General features: G+C 35.1%; 1 protein-coding gene across 1 annotated transcript; it reads right to left on the bottom strand.

Moving 5' to 3' along the window:
- Nucleotides 1–49: 49 nt before the first annotated feature.
- Nucleotides 50–22,956, bottom strand: LOC135686772 (uncharacterized). The gene is made up of 3 exons (XM_089110319.1): nucleotides 22,822–22,956; nucleotides 22,342–22,489; nucleotides 50–22,082 (listed from the first exon to the last, which is right to left on the bottom strand). Exons 1-3 carry the CDS (start codon nucleotides 22,823–22,825, stop codon nucleotides 22,007–22,009), a joined length of 228 nt encoding a protein of 75 aa, XP_088966445.1. The 5' UTR covers nucleotides 22,826–22,956; the 3' UTR covers nucleotides 50–22,006.
- Between the last annotated feature and the right edge of the window lie 1,045 nt (nucleotides 22,957–24,001).

Raw genomic sequence — 24,001 nt, 5'->3', positions numbered from 1 at the left:
CATATTAGAAAGATGATAGGTCTAGTGAAATCAGTCAGTGATTTGTCTGTTCACCCTAGACGTTTTGAAGATAAAAAGTTTGAAAAATGGCTTAAGAACAAGCAAGACAAATACAAAAGTCACGATATTCAAAACAAAATCCTTGGCATCATGTCTCATAGCATTTTGCAAAGCTTAGCTGCTGACATTTGACTGCACTTCTTTTTGCTTATATGTATACAGAAATCTCAAACAGAGAACAGTTTATATTTTGCGTTTACTGGATTGATGAAAAAATAGATGCTTATGACGATTTTCTTGGATTCTACAATGTTTCAAATATCAGTGCCGATACAATAGTCTCATTAATCAAAGATGCGATGATTAGATTACAACTTTCTTTAAAATCTTGTCGCAGCCAGTGCAATGATAGCACAGACAATATGCTTGGATTGAAATCTGTCATTGCAAAGAAAGACCATTATCGAAGGGTGTATTTTGAAGCCATTGACCTTATATCTTGGAATAGATAGATCTTTGATTCAGTCAACCAGGATTTTAAGCACACAAGAAGCCGGAAAGGGTAATTCTTAATGCCCTGCAGTTTCTGAAGATGGTCTTCTTTGTTCTTGAAATTGAATAACAGGGGTGACATCGATGTTATAGCTCTACGCTCTCAGCTACAGTAGTGTTCTGAATGTAAGAAACACAATTTTAAGAAAAGCAGACTGTATTTTTAATAAAATAACCCATTTCATAAAAAAATGGTGAAGGTCTTGATAAATACTTGTTTCTTTTTCAAAATTTTTTATATAACTTAACCCTTTGAAAAACAGAACAAAACATTCATCATTCTACACTTTTTGTTTTGTCAGATATTTAAATAGAACCGTGTAGATAAGCTACTTAACCAGTGTACACAGTACTATTTTGTCCGTTATTTAAAATGTCTAGTCCTTATATCCTAGGGAATTCAATTTGTCAGTGACTGAAGGACGGAGTGGATACATATTAGTGTTAGCTTCTTCCCTACAAATGCTATGAAAGTCTTTTGTGCACTGGCAGGCCACATTGTCAAGAAAAAGAACATTTCATTGGCTTTTGTCTATAGCTGGTGCAATGTATTATTTACCCATTGGTTGGTAACAGCACCATCCATCCACCCATTATCCTGTCAAGATATGTAAACACGTTTGTCATATGACTGAAATTTAGATGGGTTAACATCGTCTTTACCCTGAAAAATGACTACAGTAGGAATGTTCTGCAGTTCTGTAGATTGTATGCAAAGTTGCAGCGTGCATTGTCTTCTATCAAGGCCACTAGCTGGATGGCTGATCCACACAAGTGCTTCTGTTAACATCATAAGTCACTTCTTGGTCTACCACAAAGGTAAGAAGCCTCATAAAATACCAGATGATAACAGTTCCTATATTCATTTGTTATGGCCATGCTTGGGGGGTTCTAAGAAGGATGTCAATCAACTGTTCAGGACAATCATTTGGTGATCCATCTTTCATTCGGCAAGAGCAATTATTTGTCAAAGTGAAGCAAGAGACCACTTCTGCTACAGCTCCAGCATCAGAAGTCATCTAAAGATCAGTTCCCTGCATCTTCTTCAGTTTCTCATTTGAAGCAATCTAGAATTTATTTTCCTTTGTCTGCAAAGCAATCTCCAGAACAGGAAATCATTGTTCAAAAGGAGGCTGCTTCCCCTGTTTCTTGTTCTGAGCAGAATATTTCAACAAAAAATGGTATTCCAACTGATCATGATATTGGACCCTTTTATAGTAAAGTAGGATCTTTTACAAATAACGAAAAATATGAAATTTGCCAAAAGGTTTAGAGGCCGGATGGTGACTATAACTTTCCTACACAGCTGATATAGGGCAAAAAGCGAAAATTCATTTCTTTGTGGCTTAATGAATATCCCTGGTTGCAATATTCCAAATTTCTTGATGGGTCCTTTTGTTAACCTCGTGTCATTGTTGGAAGAAGGATTGGTATAAATTCATCAAAAGTAGACAGGCTGGTGACAAGTCCCTTTAAAGATTGGTCATGTGCAGTTTCAAGATTAAAAATGCACAGCAAGTCAGATTTTCATAAAACATCGCTGGCAACCATTCTTAATGTAAGACAAAACAAAATTAAATCAATAGAAACAATTCAGAATAAAATTATCGATAATAGAATCACCCAAAATAGGATGAAGCTTGCTTCTCTTATAAAAATTGCTCTTCTTCTTGCAAGGCAAAATGTACCATTCCGAGGATGACTTGAAATATTATGACAAGGAGGACAATGGGAATTTCCAAGTTTTAATCAACCTTAGAATTGATAGTTGCAATACAGTTCTTAAAGAGCCGATTGAAAACTATTCAGAATGAAATCATTTCTTGTGCTGCTGAAGTAATGAATAATAAGATCATTGCAGAAATCAAATGGTCTAAATTATTTTCGATTCTTGCTGACAAGTCACTGACTGTTCGAATAAGAAGCAAATGCCTCTTGTTGTCAGATATGTTGATGGTAGTAATATTATCCAAGAAAGATTCATGAAGTTCATTCATTGCGATGAAGGTGTATCAGGAGAAGCCCTTAAAGATAAGATCATTGACTGTTTGGTAAATGAATTGAATATTGATGTTGCCATGGTTTGTGCTATGATGGAGCCGGTATTATGGCTGGAAAATACTCTGGTGTCCATATCATGAATCTGAATCCTTTGGCACTGTTTACCCACTGTGCATCTCACAAACTCAATTTAAACCAGAATGTCAGTAACATGATGGATCGAGTCAAAATAATATCTAAGTTTTCAAATACACTCCTAAGAAACAACAGCAGTTAGAGGAGAACATGAAGAAATTCAGAAGCAAGGTGAGAGGAGGTAGATCGCCACAATGAAGAAGTCCGACAGAACAGGAGATGCTGAAAATTCTCATCGAAGCAGTTCTTTTTAGGTAAGCAAGAGTTATCTTTCAGGTCACATGATGACTGTGACACTAGCTTGAATAAAGGCAATTACAGAGAGCTTCTGGAATGTTTTGTCAAATTTGATTCGGTTTTTGAATGTCGCCTATGTGGAAAACTAGCTAATGAAGAAAAAAGGCAATATTTGAGTTTTTACAGGTGTTTCAGCCGATACTCAAAATGATCTGATTGAATCCATAGTTCCTGTGATTCAAGATCAAATTGATAAGGAGATTTCTCAGTCTTCGTTTTTATGCATCCAGGTTGATGAAACAACAGATGTATGTACAAAGGAACAACTCAGCGCCATTTTTCGTTTTGACAATAAAGGTGAGATTGTTGAAAGGTTTTTAAAGTTCTGTGATGTTAGTTCCAACAGATCTGCATCTCCCATTAGTATTATTATTGAAGAAATTTCGCAGAAATACGGCAAATCAATGAAGGAAAAATTAATTACGCAGATCTATGATGGTGCTTCTGTAATGTCTGGCCAAATTTCTGGTTTTGAAACCCTTCTTTGCAAAGACTTTCCTTTCGTTTTTCAGGTATTCTCCTAAGCGACAACAGCTGTTAGAGAAAAATTTAAAGAAATTCAACCCAGGCTGCAAATACACTAAGTTATTGGATGTTCACCACACAAGGTATCCACCTTGTGTTTGCGGATTGATGGCTCGGCAAGTAGAAACAATGTTTGTCATTGGTAGTAACAAGGATGGGAAATGGAGGACATGTGCTGGTGAAGCATTCTCTTTTTGGACTTTAATTTTAATTTTTTAATAACCCTGATCATTGTAAGAAATTGCGTTGGGTATACACATACAGCTACGGAGCAGCTTAAAGGTGTACAAGTTGATATTTTAAAAGGTAAAAACAATGACAAGATCTTTACAAACAGGAAGAGATAATATTGATATTTACCATCAACTATGGTTTTAGACCGCATGTGATATAGCAAATAGAGTAGAATCTCCTATCATGGCCTACAGAACCTGCAATTCACAGAGGTACGGAATAATGTCCCATCTTCTGACGTTTCCTCTCATTATAAAATAAACTTGTCTATTCCTTTCTTAGACCATCTGCTTGGAGCATCATTGTCGCGATTTTCGGCAGAAAACTGTATTGCGTTGAATGGTCTGTCCATTGTGCCAGCAATTATGAAATCTGAGTACAGTGAAAACCAATTAATTGGTCGAAAAAGATCTCATGAAGAGGTAGAAACTTAAAATTATAACGCAGAGTCCCTACAAATGAAAGAGGACAAACAGTCTTGTGAAACCGTGCAATCATCATGCATCAAGTTAAATAAGAAAGTGAAGTTTCAGCGCCTTGACAAGAAGTGGAAGCGAGATTTTGAGCATTTTTGGTGCCGATCTTCCAGAAAACTCAAACATTTCTCATGAAGTTGACAACTGGGAGCCTCTGTGGACAGACACACAAAATGACCTGCTACCTGACACCTTTGCTGAAACAATCAAAGTAACAAATTCGATCTTCTTTCCAAACATTGTCTCCATATCTCTTTCATATCTCTTTAGAGGGCTCTAGACCTATTTTTTAAGCGGCTAAAGGCACACTCTATGACAATATGAGCAGAGGAAAGTCGCCAGGCAAAAAATAAATCTCTCCATCAGTGCAACCACCTCCGGGTAACTCTTTCATGATATATGGAAGAAGAGGATAAGCAGTCTAGAATTCTTCTTGGACAATGAGGAATGACACCAGAACTTAATTTCTTGTTGATGCTTGAATTGGCAACTATCCCTCCATCATGGACACTTCCAGGCCATTTAACATTCACATCTGTGAACATGTAGTTGTGGTTGCAAACATCCTGTACATTAAAATAGTATTTGTTTTGCGATTCATGTAATCAGTTGAGTGGTCTTTTGGCTGTTTAATAAAAATGTGTGTTCCATCAATTGTCCCCAAACATTTAGGGAAACCAAATTTTTGCTAAAATTTGTCTACAGCTGTGACAACCTCTTTCTCAGTGGTTGGTACCTCTTCCTCAGTGGTTGACACCTTAATGTATTTAGGTCCTAGAATTTTTGAAATCAAGGTTCAAACTTCCTTACCATCAGAGAAACTGAAGCTTTTGAAATCCCAAAAGCATTGGCTTCTTTCCAGTATCTACCGTCGTCTGCTAGGTAATACAATGTCACTGCTAGCAACAAGGATGGAAAATGTTTTCAGCGAATCAGATTGTTTGTTTACATACATCACGAGGCAGTTAAAATGCATAAAAGACAATAAAAAACTGAGGACAAAACAGAAGATGGGGAAAGCAATGGGGAAAAACAGCCTCTACAAAATGTTAACGCTGAAAGCAAATTTTGTCATTTTTCAAGAACTTTCTACAATTCTAAATAGACAAAAGGCATATCTAAAACTTTGTTGTCTCCATTTTTGAAATATTTGCGGAGACCCGAGAAAAGCTACGAAATGTTTGACGCTTTTTTATCCCAACAGATTAGGCCCTTTTTCTACTTCCAAAGATCAGTTTCATGGTAAACCGAGCCTTCACCTTCAATTTTGTTTACCTATTATGTTTAATTGACAGCAAAAGAGTAGTCTAATTTCTATCTCGTCTTTCTATCTTACTTTTGACTTTTGAGGACGGTTTTTCAAATTCATATTATATCACAGCGAATGTTAATGTTTTAATGTTGATCCTGCCTGGCCCTACGCCACATCTAGATTAGTTCCACTTAACCCACCCTCACTCAAAATATGCTAACATGGAAATCATTAAACACCTTACTAACTATATCAACTTAAATAAAAATCTTGCAAGTATTAAGTGCATCTTCTTAAAACGTTCCACATATTTTCTGCAAAAACTCGGGGGAACCTCCTCCGCTAACCTCAGCATGGTTTGGAAGGGCTCTATCTGTGTAACAGGTATCGTCCATCTTAACATTATCAAAATCATCAGAAGATTGGTCTTCAGGCTCTCCTTTAATGTCAGACACATCGTCATCTGCAACAACATTATTGTCTCCGGCTTCATCAACATCATGAGGGCGGAAAACAGCACTTTTTGCTCGTTTTGCCATCAAATCAATTTTATTCTTTAGTGCATCTTTCCAAACAGGACATTCACTGACGTTTGGAAGGTGTACTCAAATGAATGTCCACAGGTAAATATAGCCACAAAGGGCTCACCAATGAGCAATTCTTTTTATCTCATTTTCTAGAAAAGAAGGTATTGCAAAGTCCGTTGGTTTGACATGATTTATACCCACATAGATACATATAAACATATACAAACATAAATACAGATTGCAACATTCTATTATGGATATCATAATTCAGATCAAAAATGCCTGTAGCACAAAACTTTCTTCTAGCTGCCATAAACAGATTTCTTTGAATATATCTGAAAGCATAATATATTATAAATATTCAATTTTCGTGTTGAAGGTTTCCAATGTTCACAAGACCAAGTTTTCATTCGTGATAAAAATTGAGCTAATAAATGCATAAAATGAATTTCTAACATTTACTGTTCAGGAGAAGGATTTTCCAGAGATGAGAATCCAAAAGGCAAGACTTTGTTTGTGACAATAGTTTTTCAAAACAAATTTGGCAGTGACCACTTTGTGACATTTTTCGTTTGATTTGGAGTTCTTTGGAGCCTGCTGCTTCTGGATGGGCTTGTTAAAAGTGTTTTGAACTTTTTCACGAGAAATTCAGCTGCCTTGATCTTTAATCTGTGTACTTTGCCTGGGCAGAAGTTGTATCTCCACGGTGGCGAAAGTATGGATGGATCAATTTCCTTTGCTTGACGTCAAATCTGGGCAGCATTGTCTGTAACATTTGTCCTTCCTCTTAGTATTGAATTAAAATTTTTAACTGAATATTCATCAAAGGCAACCAAAAACTTTGAGATGACATGAAAAAGAGGAATATTCATTTTCTTCAAGTACTCATATGTTGTGAGGAGAATCAACAATGCTTCATCATAGTGTCTTCTTATAAAGACAGAAAGCATGATTTAGCAGCAAAGAATGTTTTAAAGATTGAAAGTACTGCTCTGTGTAGTATTTTTTGAATGCAATAAAAGAGTAGATGCTTAAAACAAGAGGGCAATAGTTATAAAAAAACAAGACAGGACTGCCTGAAAACCACAAAGCAACGTAATCTTAGAGGCACTCACAAATGCCACTCACGACGTAACTGCATAACATGCCAACACATCACAGACAGTACTACTTCTTTTAACTTTACTAACACTGACAAACACTATGACAAAAAACAAAGACTGGACTGCAACTGTACTAATGTTCTTTACGCATTACAGTGCAAACGCTGTTTAACTAACGGACTTTAAATGACTTTAAATTAATCTCTATTCTGTCAACCAATTTTGTGTTTTCCTCTGACCTCCTTTTCCTAATTTCTGTTTGTTGATTCACATGCACTAATAATCTTTGTCTTTCAGATGTTTGGTCAAAATATTTGGCAAGTACCCTGTCAGGCATTTCTTGAGCATATGATTTTGACAAAGTTGAAATGTTTTGGTTGATCACCTGATGAAGAATATTGATATCAGCAGGATTCTCGCTAAGTGGTGGTACATTTCCCTCCTGTGGAACAGCCTTTATTTTTTCAAATACTTTTACCATCAAGGTGGCCATGTGAACTGATTCCGACCGCTGCTTCTCATTTGGATGATGCTTGGTATGAATATTATGATAGTCATCAATGAACATCACAATGAAGTGCCCTTTATCTGTTGCTTCTTGGAAAAAGCTTTGCACTTCTAGAAGATGATTTGATGCCGCTGAAGCTGTTTCCTTTTTTGTAGTCCATGGGTATGATGCCTATATTTCTTAAAGCAGTCAATCCACATTCACTTATGCCATATTGCGACAATTTTCTTGATAGAGCTACCTGAAACCAATTTGACTTTTGTGACTGTCCAAAAGTCATTACATGAATAATTACCATTGTGCGTATTGTGTTCAGCATAAGTCGATTTTCTGACATTCTCTCTACACTCAATGCGTGTAGGGAATTGTAGATGTAGGGGAAAATATTTGAAGCATCTGCATCTTGACAAATTCTTTCAAATTTTGATGGGCCATTTCAGGACTTCCCTCATCTCCATAAAGCGCAAAGCATTTTTCTTTTACTTTTGTAACTGCTTTTTGTAGGTTAAATGACTTATATGCTTTAAAGAAGAGTTCCCAATATTCTGCCTTGTCAATTATAACAGGATCACTCATGGAACTCTCTGTTTGACAACCATTATCTTTTGTATCTACACTTGGGATCAGAGAATCTGTTTCTTGCGAGAGGATTAGTTGCTGGCTAGGAGAGCTCAAGTCAATGTGGTTGAGTCATTCTCTTGGCTAAAACCTTGGGTTGACATTTCAGAGGATTCCCATTCCATTTCATTATCAGGAGTTAATTCTGGGGAATCTGCTTGGTCAAGGTCATGTTTTTCCAGAATGTTGTTGATCTGCAAATAAGGTTAATTTTTAGTTAATTTTAGTTATTAAACTGCATCTAAAAATATTTTCTAATTCTTAGTTTTACGCAATTTGAACAAAGCATACCAAAAGCCTGTATAAATGAAAATTGATAAATGATAAATGAAACATCAATGATAAACGAAACATCGAAGATGATTTCATATAAAATGATAAATGTACATTTTGATAAATGAAAATATATCAAAGTCCTTGAAATTTCAAAACTTATTAAACAAATTTTCTTGAAAGTGTAAGATATAGATATTCAAGTTATTATCTAGCAAACAATTGTGTTACCTTATTCTGAAACTTTGCAATAAAAATAATGTTTAATTAACTTATTTTCAAAATTACATTAAGCTAAGATCATCTGCTTACCTTTTCTTTCAATGAAATCTGTAAAGCATTGCTCAGGTTTCTTGTGAACTCCTCTTTTTTTAGGCAAACACTTTAAAAGTTACAGCAGCTATGAGAGATATACCGTGATATGTCTCCACAATGATCGATTTTAAGTCTTCTGTACACATTTAAAACTTAGCTTAGTCTGTAGCCGTAAGCACACAAATGAATACATTTTGAATTGTCACTATTTTCGCTCCATTCTTTGTGTAAAGTGTTTTTGCACACATGGTAAATTTCGGAATTTTGCAACGAGTAAAAAGAAGGACTTTTCTGTATATATTTATGGACTTGCATTTTCCCGCCCTAGAGTACCCACCTAAACCTGGGAAACGCATGATTAAAAGCAGCTGATTGGTTGACCGCAAGTAGAAAAGCCAAATGACCCACTGTATTTTGGTTACCTCCCTCCGCAACAAAATAAAGAGTGTTTCGGGTTATTGTTATTGCCAAACTTTTTATTTTAGCATCATCTAAAATTTGTTTGCCCAAATCAGCTGATCCTAACCGAACTCCAAACCATGCCGAGGTTGGTGGAGGAGGTTGCCCTGAGTATATTGTATATCAATTATATCGCAGCATATCAAAATGAAACCTGTTCGTTTGCAGCAAATATGTGAAACGTTTTAGCAAGATGCAATTAATACTTGCAAGATTTTTATTTAAGTTGATATAGTTAGTAAGATGTTTAATGATTTCGATGTCAGCATATTTTGAGTGAGGGTGGAAACTAATCTAGATGTGGGGAAGGGCCAGGCACATCAATATTAAAACATTAAAATTGGCTGTGATATAATATGAATTTGAAAAAAACCGTCCTCAAAAGTCAAAGGTAACATAGAAAGATAAGATAGGAACTAGAGTACTCTTTTGGTGTCAATTAAACATAATAGGCAAGCAAAGTTTAAGGTGAAGGCTCGCTTTGCCATGAAACCGATCTTTGGAAGAAGAAAAAGGGCCTTATTCGTCCGGATAAAAAATGGTCAAACATTTTGTAGCTTTTCTTGCGTCTCCAACAAAATTTCAGAAATGGGGATGACAAAATTTTAGATATGCCTTTCTCTATTCAGAATTATAGAAGGTTCTTGAAAAATTTTTGTAGAGGCTGTTTTTCTTCATTGCGTTGTATTGGAGAAACAAAAGTCAATGTTTTAATTGGCTCGTGAAGTATGTAACCAAACAATCTGGTAGTATGTAACCAAACAAGCTTAGAACATTTTTATCCTAGTTACTGCTAGCCGTTTCTCAACAGTCATTGGTGTTTGTAAATGGGTTGTCTGCTTCGATAGGAATGGCTGCAGTTCTGTACATAAAAGCAAGAAAGTTTTTTTTGACATACGAAAATTCTCATTCCATTCTTCAGGAACTACAAGATCTTTGACGAAGATGTCCCACAATGCACTAGTCCTACCAGGTCTTGTCCAGATTCTTTGAAGTCCTCGTCTTTTTTTCAGAAATTTCTTTATCCTTGAGAATTTTGATATACTGCCAACGAGAATAGACCGTAAATGGTGTTGGCCAAAATGCAGGGAACCATCTAATGGCTGTATTCAGCCCAGTGATCGCTACCACTGAATTTAACAAGGTTATAGAAAATTTTACAACGTTGCTTTGATTTTCAGCAGCCATCGTGATAATTCCCTTGTCCAAATAAAGTGTGCAGATATTTAAACAGAAATTTGAGAGAAAGTTGTTCTCACTTATAATATAACAATATCTATTTACTTATTTAATTTTTAGACCTTTTTAAAGTTTTTGCTTTTTCTTCTCGCAATTCGCGATTCTGTAGTAAATTGCTTGTTGGAAATGGGCCGTAATTTAACTGTGCTTCGTGTAAGATTGCTTGTGATTGCATCTATATGCTTGCAACTGATGTGTATTTGACTAGAAAAGTAAGATGAAAATTACTGTTTACTGGTCTGTCATTAAGTGCTTGATGCCATATAGGTAGAGCTGTACACGCTATTTGGTGTATAGAACAGGGAGTTCTAAATTGCTACTCTGAGTTTCACGCTTCATTATTTTCATTTGCAAGGCAGAAATCCCTTTTTTACCTGTGCTCTTGGTTTAAACTAAAAGTCATTATTTTCAGCAACTTTGATAATTATCTGATGTGCTACTTTTATACAAAAAAAATCCTTCAACATTTTACAAATTCACGACTTATTTATCTTAATTGGGTAGCTGGTTAGGTCAATGAATCTAACCAGTAGCTGCTCGCAAATATATTCAATGTATTAGCCTAACATATCACATTTTCGACAAGCACAAGAAAATACGACAGACATGGTTTTTTATAAGTTAGTTGATATGTAGTTGCACAATTTTCATGTTTGTGTGCAATACTCAATGAGGCCCTTACAAATAAAAATCTGTTGAATATTAACAATAATAAGTAGATGTTGAATAATAAGTAGATGTCACACAATAAAGCTGATAATCCTCTAAAGGCTGTATTGAACTCCTGGTGATTAACGCAAGCATGTCGCCAGGTGTTAGTGTATTAGGTCTCAGTTTCTAATACAACCAAATCTCTTTTAATTAATTAATTTGAGCATTTTGTGTGACATCTATTCTATTGTGCTGCCTATCCACAAATATTTGCCTGCGCACAAATGTATTAGATTCCTTTTTCTAATACACCAACGCTACAGCACTGAGAGTACACTACCAAAGTTAAACATGAACCGAATCACTGAAGCAGTTCCCTGTTGGGGGTGTCACAAATATTTGGGTTTTTGAGAAGCCAGAGGCATCTTACTCAAGAGCAACATTTAGAATTAAAGACTGATGGAAGACCTCGTCCAAAAGTAACTTTTAAGTATAGTCGATCTATGGAACTTTTCTATGGATGTGTGGCAACGAAGAAAAGAGCACATATTTTTGCTGGTCATGTCTTGTAATGGGAGACTTATCTACTGTAATTAAATATAATTTTATATTTCTGAAATTTGCATTTGATTGCAATTTTTAAAATTTTTTTATTTCAAATATTTTCTTAGACAAATTGATTTATTCGTCTTTGAATTAAGAATTAAGAAACATTTTTTACAAATTGTCCTCCTTGTTTTGACTTTTTATATGAAGCAGTTTGTTTAACAAAAATTACCAAAATGAACCATGTATGAAAACAAGTGTTTTTTCCAATGTATTTTGATGACCTTTCTAATAAACCAAGGCTTACAAAAAACAAAGGCTGTTGTTTGTCTGCTTATTATGGCGCTTATAAGACCCTGACAACGAGTCCATAGGCCCCTAGCAAAATTGTAGTGCATGAAAGAATATGGCACTTTTATAATGAGATGTTTATCTTTGTCCCAGACAAGAAGCGTGTTGTGGAGGAAAATGGGTAAACTTCGTCAGAATCAAACCTATGGAGAATGGCTATTTGCCAACAAATATCGAAAAGCATATAACCAACCATACTGCTTACAAGTTAATTGGTAAAATGGTTGTTGCCTGTGCAGTTGACAAAGCTCGAAAGAGAAAAGTGGAGAGGCACAACCACAATGCTTGAAACCAGCATTGGTGGCCAGATAGCATTCTTTTTAGGAGCCCTAATACAAGGGATCCAGCCTTGCCATGCTCATTCATGTCTACTAGAGAGAGGGACAAAGTGCTGGATCACTGTCTGATGTTTTTAAATAGTTTGATTTGAGGCGATGTAAATATGGATGATGATGAAGATGTGCGTTATGGTTCTGACACTTATGTAGATAGGGGTCATGTTAATAACAGCAATGTAAAAGTGAAGGGTGACGGAAATAATTATATTGGGGATGATAACGATCGATTGAGCATGATTGAAAATAGGCACGTTAGTGTGGCCATCACTGGAGGAAATGGTACAGTTAGAGATGGTGGTATGGTAGAAGGTGATTTGGGGAACACATCTACGGAACCAAGTTCAATAAGCAAATCCATTGTATGTTGAGCTGATTACAACTGTTGTGTAATCATTGATGGTGATAGTTCAGAAACTGGTAGTACTGATGACAGAGCTGTAAGACGTTTTTTCCTGTAACTTTCTGTTCCACATTTGTTGTGTCGCGAAAGATCCAAATGAAATCTTTGATGAAAAATGGGAGTGCGGCTGTAGGATCTCTTCGATGCCCTGAAAAGGTCTCAATGTTTTTCTTCCCCCCTCCCCTTATACTTTTCAAGGCTCCTCAATTAGGTATATATCTGCAAAAAATTGAAGTTTGTTTTATAAACATTTGCTTAACACGCGATTTAAATGATATGTACATAACATATGTATGTCTGAAAATTTGGAAACAATAAATCTCGCTATCCTCCACAGAACTGGTTTTTTTAGAGACTCTGAGAAACTTTGTACCCTGTTTCGCCATTATGAAAAAGATATTAAGGTAACTGATTAGAAGGAACATTATTTGAATGGGTACGATGGGCATAGGTTAGGAAGTTAAGAAACTTTACTGAACTCTGCCAACTCTACCTTACTGAATTCTAGTGAAATCCTTGAGATCCTTGGATAATAAAGTAAATGTATGCAGGGTATTTATTGATCTTCAAAAAGCTTTTGAAACTGTGAATCATAAAATCTTACTTGACAAACTTTACCATTACGGAGTAAGAGGACCAGCCCATCAATGGTCTGAATCTTACCTAACTGACAGAAAACAATATGTACAAATAAACTGCATCGATTCAAGTTTAATGACCATATTGTGTGGTGTACCACAAGGATCTATACTAGGACCACTATTATTTCTAATCTATTTAAATGATTTAAGATATGCTACTCCAAATTCACTTGTACATCATTTCGCGGATGACACAAATCTTATTATTTCCAATAAAAGTCTGAAAACTCCTAGAAAATCAATGAATAAAGAACTAGAATCTCTGTATAACTGGCTTTGCCCAAATCGACTTTCACTTAATGTTGCGAAGACAGAATTTCTTCTCTTTAGGAACAATTTGAGTGAAAACAGGAACTTCAACTTCACTCTCCGCTTGAATAATAAAACTCTACATGAGTCCAATCGTATTAAATACTTAGGCATTCTGATCAATAACAAATTCAACTGGCTTGCTGACAATAATCAGACATTTTGTAACTAGTTCAACTCTAAAGCATTTTTACAACAGTCTTTCTAACTCACACCTATCTTATGGATGCATCTAATGGAGAAATGCAACTGGTGATCAACTTGACCAAAAACGTAAACTCAAAAACAGGCTATACAAACAATCCCTTTTTCAGGATATAACGACCACACATCACAGCATTTCAGAGACTTAAAAATCTTGAAGTTAGATGATATTCTTAAACTTCAACAATTACTCTTTATGCATGATTTTGATATGAATCGACTACCAAGCAGCTAAAACTGGCTTTTTCAAAGAGTTGTATTTTCAAAATATGCACAATCGGACGACTCGTCTTTCATCCGCTAGAGGACTTCATACACAAAAATTTAATACAACTACCTATGGGCTAAGCTCCCTGCGCTATACTGGCACTAAAGCGCTTAATGCATTAAAAAACAATCCTCTCTTTACAAATGCGACAAATAAAAAACACCTTAAGCGTACATTTTCCAATAAGGCTTTTGATTCTTATCAAACAATGCTATTTCCCCAAACTATCCTTCTGCGTTTCTGACAGCAGCGCTTTCTTCTTCTATAGCAGTTACATTTAAGAACTGGTAACCTCAGTTGGTATGTCATGATCGGCCTGATTGGCCGGGTAGGGGTCTGTGAATTAGCTCTGCTATAAGATCCCTTCCCAACCATTGGGTTCTTTTCTAAAATTTTCAATGTCATTAATTTAATGACTTGGTATCATAGCTTATGGTAAACCTAGTCCAATGTACTTGTTTCTTTATTTTTTATTAATCATAACTTAAATTGTAATTCTTGTTGGTTGAAATGAATCTCTTATGTCTTACTTCTTGTGTCTTATGTCTAGTGGACATCACTTTGTAATTTGTCTTTCACTTTCTGGTTACCATACCACAGAATAAGGCGAACATGGTTTGAAAAGTTCTTCATGTAGCTGAGCTGGCTCTTCGCTGTTTTTAACTTTGCATTTCTCTGTTCATTGATCTGAGAGTTGAGTTTGTTTTATTGCAAATAATATGACAAATTCTAACTATCAGCCCAAGCTATAAAAGAAGTTGTTTTAGAGTACTGGTTGGCTATCTAGGCAATATTGAAGTTTTGACAAATAAGTTTGTTTGTAAGTATATTCTAGTGCAATTTTTCCATTATCAACAACTAGCTAAAGTAAACTAATAGAGAACATCTGGTGCATCTCATGATTGGTCTCCAAAATAGAATTATACGTAAATGCACAGACCACTCGAATTCAGTTAAAGGGTTATAGACAATTCTTATGTGCGATCAATAGAAAAAAATTAACATGGCCTTGTCTAAATCGTTGTCAGGATCCTTGTCATGGAATTAGGGCTAAAAGCTAAACAAAATCTGAAAGACAAAGAATGATTATTACCTTTATGATTCTTCCAATGGAAACGATCAGCAAGAAATAGCATAGTCTTGAAAAACACGGGGTCTCAATTTAAGCAGTAGCTTTGGAAACTACAACAATTATCACAGATCATTGTACGTGGTGCTAGAATAAAGTTAAAAATGATTCAGTTGTATATTTAAACATCAAATCTATTTTTACAGAGATCTATTGATGTCTTGTCAAAAAGATAAACCGAACCTTTCTTGATTATTTACATTTAAAATTGTTCTCGTAATTTGCATTAATTACTTCTAACACAATTCTAAAATGAGTGCAGCTTTGCTGCTCTACATTGCCAATATTTGCAAATGTCAGCTACAATAATGGATTCAGAAAACAGAAGGTAGGCTACAACAAATTCAAAGACACGCATTAGAGAAGTTAACCTAAAAGGTAAGCTGCTATTAGCATTAAATAGTGTGAAAACCATTAACTATCCTCAAAGCACACAATTACCCTCTTCAATTTGAGTGGAAAAATTGTGAATGGAATGTTTGGTGACTGCTGTGCATCCATTACACTGAATACGTAGCAAATATCTTTTGAAATAAAATCCAAAGATTAGCTCCTGCTTTGTCAGAAACCTTTTTCTAAATCTTAGGTGGATATATTCTGCATTTTGAGACTTCAACATTCTGCATTTTGAGTCCTTAATAAGCCAGCAAAAACCATGAAATTAAGTAAAGTTTTTGAATATTTTTCTTAATTTTTGATAGAAAGTTCAAGGTATTTCAAATAGTCAATAATAATTAATAATAATAATGGAAACATTTCATTTTCAATTCAACTTAAACTACAATTACAAATCTCACTATTACAAGGTAATTTGCAATTGGCTAGCCTGGTTTTACAATAAAAAACTATAACAATCGTAAGGTAAAAGGAAAAACTGAGAAAAATAAAACAACCAAAATTAAAACGGATGTAATTCCGGATTTGTCCATGGTTTATTTTTGCAACAAAATATGTAGTACGTAGTACGAATGGCAATGTTGGAAAGTTTAGAGATGAGATACCGTTTTTGTTGTTGATCGATGGAGAGAGAGTCACACATTTTGAAGAAAGAGATGCAGGAATTGCCAAAGATGCCAAGAGAGCTCATAGAAAGATTCACAAAAGAGACACATTTGAACTTTCGCTGTAAGTCAGATAGGAGAGGAGCATACTTGCTGTGTTTTCTTGTTGCATTTGTGTCAAGATTGGATTCAAAACCAACAGTAAGCTCTAAGATGTATAGGTAATTGTTGTTAGTCTTCAAGAGAAGATCTGGGCGAAGGTTTTCTCCAGTTATGATTGATGGTGAAAGATAGCCAGGTATATCAGCGTAGATGGTAGATTCATTAACAGCTTTAAGAGACGTAGCTAGAAAGTTTAAGATAGAGTTATGACGCCAGGTGTATCGGCCTTGTTCCAAGTATGTTTTGCAGCCAGCAACAACGTGAAGGAGGGTTTCTGGCAGAAAACAGAAAGAACAATCAGAAGTCTGGCTCAAGTTCCACTTTTTCAAGTTTTTCTGTGTAGCAAGGGTATTGTTCAGGTACCTTATGGTGAAATTGAAAATATTCTGAGGCATGCTACTTTGCACCTTGGACCAAAGTTTGTTTATTTGTGGAAGATCCTGGTTAAAAAGACGTGACAATAAAGATCCTTGGGAAGTTAGAATGTTTTGCAGACGATCTTTATGTTCTTGCTGGACAGCCTTTAATGCTTCTTTCGTGTTCCTATATATATCATAATAATAATAATAATAATAATTCGAATATTTAAACTGGAATAAAAACACTTTCGTGAATGAATGTGTGCCTTGTAAAAGTAGAACAAATAAAATTTCAAAATAAAATTCCCTATTTGCAATTTGCATTGAAAGAAGTCAAAAAGTTAAATAGCTAAATAAGTTAAAATATTTCCAAGAATAGACACTATTTCTTATTGAAATTGAAACTTAGTTAAAATAAGTTAGAGGCTCTTCCTCTATTCAAAAGGATTCCAATTTTTTCAATTTCTAGAGAAATTTGATGGTATATCTTTGCTCCTGAGTTGTAAAATCAAAGTTTACATACCATGTTTACAATAAAGATTCCTGGCATTAGCCACGGATGACCACGATAGTCTTTTGTGCAGTCATGCATTAGTCTATTCTGACCACTTTTCAAAAGGTCCTCCTTATATAATCCTCACTGGTTCCGCTGAGGCCAATTTGGCAGAAATAAAATCTCGATGGAGGCTGATGCATCCTTGGTTTCAACCAGGTCAATATAATGTCTTTCTTTTGCAAATGTAAGCTTCAACTTATCTGCCATAGCTTCTAGGATATTTCCAACAGGCAACGCAGTCAGCAGGTTAAAAAGGTTGGAGCTGTACGCTGTAAAATAAGAAGTTTATCTGGTTGCGTCGTTATATCAAATCCTGCCACTATTTTTTCTAGAACAGCATGGAAGACAACATCAGTAGGGAAATAAGAGCAAAGGGGTGAGACGGAGTCAATGCAACTGAAAGATCATTTTGGAGAAGAGAATTTCCTACGAAAATGCATGGCACTGCTTGGACCAACAGAAATGCTACAGGCAGTGTTGAGGCGCGATGATTTTGGCACCCTTGACTTTCCGACAGTGTACCTTCTGGTTGTGACTGGAGAATCTACACGGCCTAAGCCAAAGAGGTCTAAGGCACATCGCCAGGTAAACAGTGTTAACGTTTTCAGAAATGTAACACTTATAGAGACCTAAATTCGCTTCTTAACGGGAGTAACAATTTGCATGATTTATCATATTAGCTGTGGTGAGGTAATTTTCAAAAGTTCTAAAATTTTTCAGACCATTCGGAACGTATTTGCGCCTGAACAAAAAACGTCTCACAAAATATTGATGGTGATTCCCCCCTGTGGCAGAGAAACCATGAATTATGTAAAGTATGATGATTTAATTAATGTGTGGACCCTAAAAATATTGTCAATATTATAGTACATCCAGTGAGTGTGAAAACCTTAGGAAGTGAGACAAGGCCACCAAAACCTCTTCACCATCCAGTTTATGCTTCGGACACAGATTAAGAAAATTCTCAGTGATGAAAAAATGTCCATCTAGAAGATATGGAAGATGCAGATTACGATATTGAAGAGGACACTGATGAGTCTGATGAAGAGATTTGATTTGATTCCAACTTGTCAAATGATAAAATTGAAAATATCACATTTAGTTGTCATGTTGCCTTAATTGGCTTTAAATTCAAAGCATTTTCATAAATTCATTTCTTACATTCTATTTCAGACATTCAAAAGATGAGAACCTCAGGACTGAATCAAAGTTTATTGTTCTTATGTAACAGCTATTGCTGTTGTTTCAGTTATGTCTTGTCTGCAAAACAGCAAATCCTCTCATCACCACACGTCAGATTGGAACCATTGTGGAGGTGAAAACCACATGTTCCAGTATTCAGTGCCCATCAAACGAAAATGTGTGGAGAAGTCAGCAAGATATGAAAGGAGCCAGGATCCCAGCTGGAAACCTGCTTCGGTCCTTTGCTACTCTTGTGGCTGGTGCATCAGCCAGTAAAATATTTAGAGTTTTTAATCATATGGGGTTTGTCTTTGGCTACCATCTTCAAGCATCAGAGGGTCAAAAGCTTTTTATTCTTCATTTAAATTTTAATTGCATTATTATATATATGATGATGAAATATAGTTATTTTTGTGTGTAGTATAAAACTGAAAACCATATATTTTCTATTTAACTTGAATAATGTTATATTATTTATATTAAGCTTAAAATTTGTGTTCTAAAGGAAAAAACGATTTGAGACTTTTGTTTTAATCTTATTCACATGTTCAAATTCAACTACACAAAAAAGGTTGCACATTTATATAATAACAAAGGTATCTTAATAGCCTAGAAGATCTCTTGAGATGTGAGTTCTTTTTGCAATCACAATTGATATCAGCATTATGAGCAATTATTTTTCAATTTATCTTATGTTAGAGCATGTCTATTTATACAATTCTTTATGTTTCTTGAATTTTTATTCTAGCGTAATGAAGTTGGTAATAGTTCAGCAATGGAGTTTGAAGGTTTCAAGCAATGCAAGGCAATTGAAACACAACAGAGCATATACTGAAAAACAAACAAAAATGTAATGAAAATGTGTTTTCGGCTACAGAAAGCATGACTTGAGGACTTAAAATAATATATCAACTAAAGACCCCTTTCCAGCTTATATGGTGGTCGTGGAGTTATTTAAGTTTACTGAATAAAAGGCATGAACAAGTGAATAAGACAGGAAAGTGAGTTTATCTATAAGTGTAAGTGGATGGATGTCTGAAATAATTCTGTATGATGCATATAAAGTATATGCCTAAAATTGCTCACTAATGCAAGCAAAACTTTTGCCAGAATCCATTCTTTTCAAAAAAATCTCAAATAGCTGAATTTTCAAAAATGTTAAAGGAAAGTAAACTAACCTTCCACTGTAACATAACTGGACAGAAGAAACAATTTCTTTTGCACTGGGTAAACAAGCTCTGAAACTTCACTCCTACAGCTGCGACAAATACTTTTTGGAGGGGAAAGTTTGAAAGGATCATCAGGTGCTCTCTCACTTTGAAAGTTGTAAATCTTTTGCTGGCAAGGAGTTGGCTTCCATGTCATTTTGCATGTTGATATGGCTTTTGGCAAGTAGCAGTCTTCTGCAAATCATAGCGAAGTGACTCCATCTCCAAAATGAAATATGGAAGGCTTTCATTCTCTTCACGCAACACTTTCTTCAAACACCCAACATGCACACAAGCATTTCTGACGATTGAGCATGTATAACAATCAAAACCCATACGGTTAACACCAACAACACCATGCTAGCTTTATGCAACAGACTGTTTGCCAGAGAAGTTCAGTTCTTTAATCTCAGGAAAATTCTGTAGATGTGCAAATGAAAACAAGTAGAAACAAAATATTTTTGCCCTAGTAAACTCGTACGGAGAAATCTACTGACAGTGTTCACAATTGGCAATAGTTTGGTAGGATTTGGCTTATTTAGAAAATTTGCATGTTGACAATGCCTATGTGGGCAAGTGGACCATAATGAAATAAAAAAGTATGCAAGTCAATTAATGCCAAGAGGCAATACATCAGTGTTCAGTACTTACTTAGGGTTACAGTCCACGTTTTCTGGATGTAAACATCCACTTTTCGATTTTTCCACATTAAAATAGCTGAACTTTCAAAGCAAATTAAATGGAGAAAATCCCATGTAAACGAAGGTTTCCATAATTTCTTTATCAAAACTGTTGGTTGAGGTCTTAAAATTTCTTTACTTATTAAGCGGATTATCCTTGCTTTGCAGTTGTGGTCGCATCTCTCATTTACAAACTCGCATGGCATATCCCATGTACAGCAGTGTCTATTTAAACAGGCTTATTGATCTTAAGGCTTCAAATGACTTTACCCGGACTACACTGTGGTTTATGAGTATACCTTGCAAGTCAGTAAAACCCTGTTTGCTACGGACTTATATTTTCTCTACATACAGGTACGAAAAAGCTATTTTGTACCCAAGAAACCAATTGATAATGTGAATGGCTCAAAAATTTGCACACAACCAGAACAGGTATTGGGGAAGCAAATTTTTGTCTCCAATTTTTGTATTTGTCTTTTATAGCCAAATACAGCTATGTTTGCCAATTTTTGACAGGGTAAAGTTTCAAAGAGAGGTTGAATTTGAAAAATCTTAGACAAATTTTGGTAGCTAAGGATCTGCGTTTTTTGCTGATATAAGTCAGATTTGGTTACCTCAAACAAAAAGGGTACATAATTGCTTTTAAAGGTGGTACACTCATTTAAGCAATAAATTTGCATTAAAGTATCATTTTACAATATTTGCCAATTATTTGGTTATGGTTGGAATCATCACATTCTTGTGCATCAAATGATGTATAGCTTAGTCTGATCCCTTAATAGTTTTGCTTTTAGGGGGAGGAAACCAAATATTGTGTCAAAAACGTTTACTGTATCCTTAATGATTATTCTTGAAAGCAGCAAAAAGTAATTATCAAGAATGACAAGCTTCAAAACACTGGCTTTGCAAACTTTTTGACCAAAATGCAAGATCGGTGAAATTTGTATCTGAGCTTGCTTTGAGTCGCTTTAAGTTACAACCTAGAACAAAAGACCTTGTTGGTTATCCGCACATGGTTTGCAGAAAAATCAGTACCTACCAGGCTAAATTCGTGCTCAGTCAGCTCTCCTGTGACCAATTTAGAAAGTGAAAAATCATAAATGAGACCCATTGAATCAATAGATCATAAAAGAAAGTAAGCAACATTTTTGAAAATTATCTGTTGTAATGACCGATTGTCAAAATTTCATAAATTCTTTTTTTACTGAAAATTTACTGATAAATTTTGGGTGACCCACTGATATTTGACATCATTTGGCAAGCTATGCTGGAGCAGGTTGTTTTTACTTAGTATTCATTTGCATTAGATTAGTTTACTGCATTAGATCATTGTTCCAACTTGATGGGTTGTCACCAAAGGGCTGTTAGTTTTGCATGAAGAGCATATTTGAAATAAAAGAAGAAGCTGTGACAGAAAGACAATGAACTTGGGATCAGATCATAAGTTGTCATCTGCAGCATTTCTAAAATATGAAAGTCAAGAATTAGAAGTCAATTTACTGCCTGCTCATAATAATTCATGTTGTTTTTGATAAAAGTCTTGCCAGAATTTTTCAGTTCCTTTGTGTTGTTTTGTGTGATACCTATGGACAAACGCAAAAATTAATTTATCACAATGTGCAATTTTCTTAACCAAGGTTGAATGAAGCAATTTTGTCTAGCAAACTTTAATATCAAGATGGGAAGTTTGGAAGACCAGGTCAATCTGCATACTTTGCAAAAAAGATTTATGATGTAAACTGTGAAATGGGAGGGAGAAAGCTTTATGTTTGATATCTGACAGATTGAGGCTAAGCACATGTGAGAGAATTACCGTAACCATACATCATATATAAAGTATACCTGTCATCAAATTCGCCAGGCCTTTCATCTGATTCATCTTCACTGTAACTATCTTCTTCATTCTCACAAATCTCTTCATCTTCTACTTGATTGCTAATGGGTAATTTGGAAAGGGTCTCCGTGAAGTTGACCTCATCTCTTCTCACTCCTGCAAAAAAATGGGATCATATTAGCTTGACACTTGTAAAAAACAAAACCTCTTGAATGAGAGATCAGTAACAATATCAGTTGAGCATCTCTCATTGTATCACTCTGTTCCCTATTAACATATATTTCCTTATTAACGTATTTTGAAACTGATATTGCATCTGGTTACCCTAACAAAAACAGGAACATAAAAATATGGAACATAAAATACCTATTTTCTTGTGCTTTGTTTTTAATTTGCGAAGCTTGAATTTGTAGACTAAAACAGCAAATTTATAGACTAAACAGCAAATTTATAACAGCAACTAACTAGAAAATATAGAAATAACTTACCCATTTCATTAATTTCTACCACACAATTTAGTCATTCAAGAAACAACCTTCTGCTCTTGTCACAGGAGCAAGTCAACATCCAGAATTTTCCATCCATCAGTGAAAAAACTTTTCTTTGTATTGTGCAAAATTTGTTTGCCTTTTGTGTAAAGTGAATGATTAAGATTTTGTTTGAATTAAGTCCATAATATATCTTATATTTGGGAAAACTGAAGATAATTGATGCTCTAAATTCTGAGGCATACTGATACAAGTTTTTAGCAAACAAGAAAGAAGTTCCTTACCAATAGTCTCTGCAATGTCTGATCATAATCCTGAACCACAAAGACTGTAGCCAAATCATCAACTACAGCAAACACTTTTGACTGTAATACCTTAATGAGGTATGTTTGGTAATCATCAACAACCTGGTGAATTTTAAATCAGTAGTTTTATCAGTGATGCATAAGTAGATAATTGGAATAACGTTAAGCACCAACTGAAACAAAATGAGATGGTTTCTCAAACAAATGAACTAATTTGACCAACTGATCTGAAAAAAGACTTGATCGAGCTGTTCGATTCAATAGTTCAATCCACACTTCTGCGTCCATCTTGAGACCTTGCTGTGCCGCTTTTGAGAATGGAGAGCATTTATGTTTGGCTTTATTTAGCTAATTTTTCACAGCAAAATTCAAAATAACCATTGAAAAAAGTACTTGCAGCATTGGTGAATGACTTTATAACTTTTTGCATTTTTATTTAGCGTTGTATTTAGCTCATGTAAGGGAGAATCGACTTTTCATTAATTTTCTTAGGCCTCTTGCTCATTAGTTTATTAAAGGATTCAATCGAATTTTTTAACATTTTAACATTAAGCCCAATCTAAAGGTGGAGTTACTCAGTAAAACATTGCAAAAATTACTGAACATTATGTAAAGTCGTGTGTGATTGGGGCCAAATAACTGTCTTTTGTAAATCTGGTAGCTTTTAAAAAAGCTGTTTTTCGGAAATGAACGGTGACTGACGAAGGAAAGCACCACCATAGTCAATAGAAATACGCTGGTCTGGAATCTTTGCAGAGGAGCCCTTTGTCCTATTGTTTGATCTTTTTGTTCAGAAATTATGTGCTCATCGTAGCGTGACCCTGCACACTCGTGGTACGCTTTTGAGCAGTAATGTGTATTTTCATTTTCTCTCT

Source organism: Rhopilema esculentum, chromosome 9 (genome assembly GCF_057945365.1).
Source record: "Rhopilema esculentum isolate cy_ngs chromosome 9, ASM5794536v1, whole genome shotgun sequence".
Classification (NCBI taxonomy): domain Eukaryota; kingdom Metazoa; phylum Cnidaria; class Scyphozoa; order Rhizostomeae; family Rhizostomatidae; genus Rhopilema; species Rhopilema esculentum.
The sequence above is the reverse complement of the archived record's forward strand: the minus strand, read 5'-3'. Positions and strand labels throughout refer to the sequence as shown.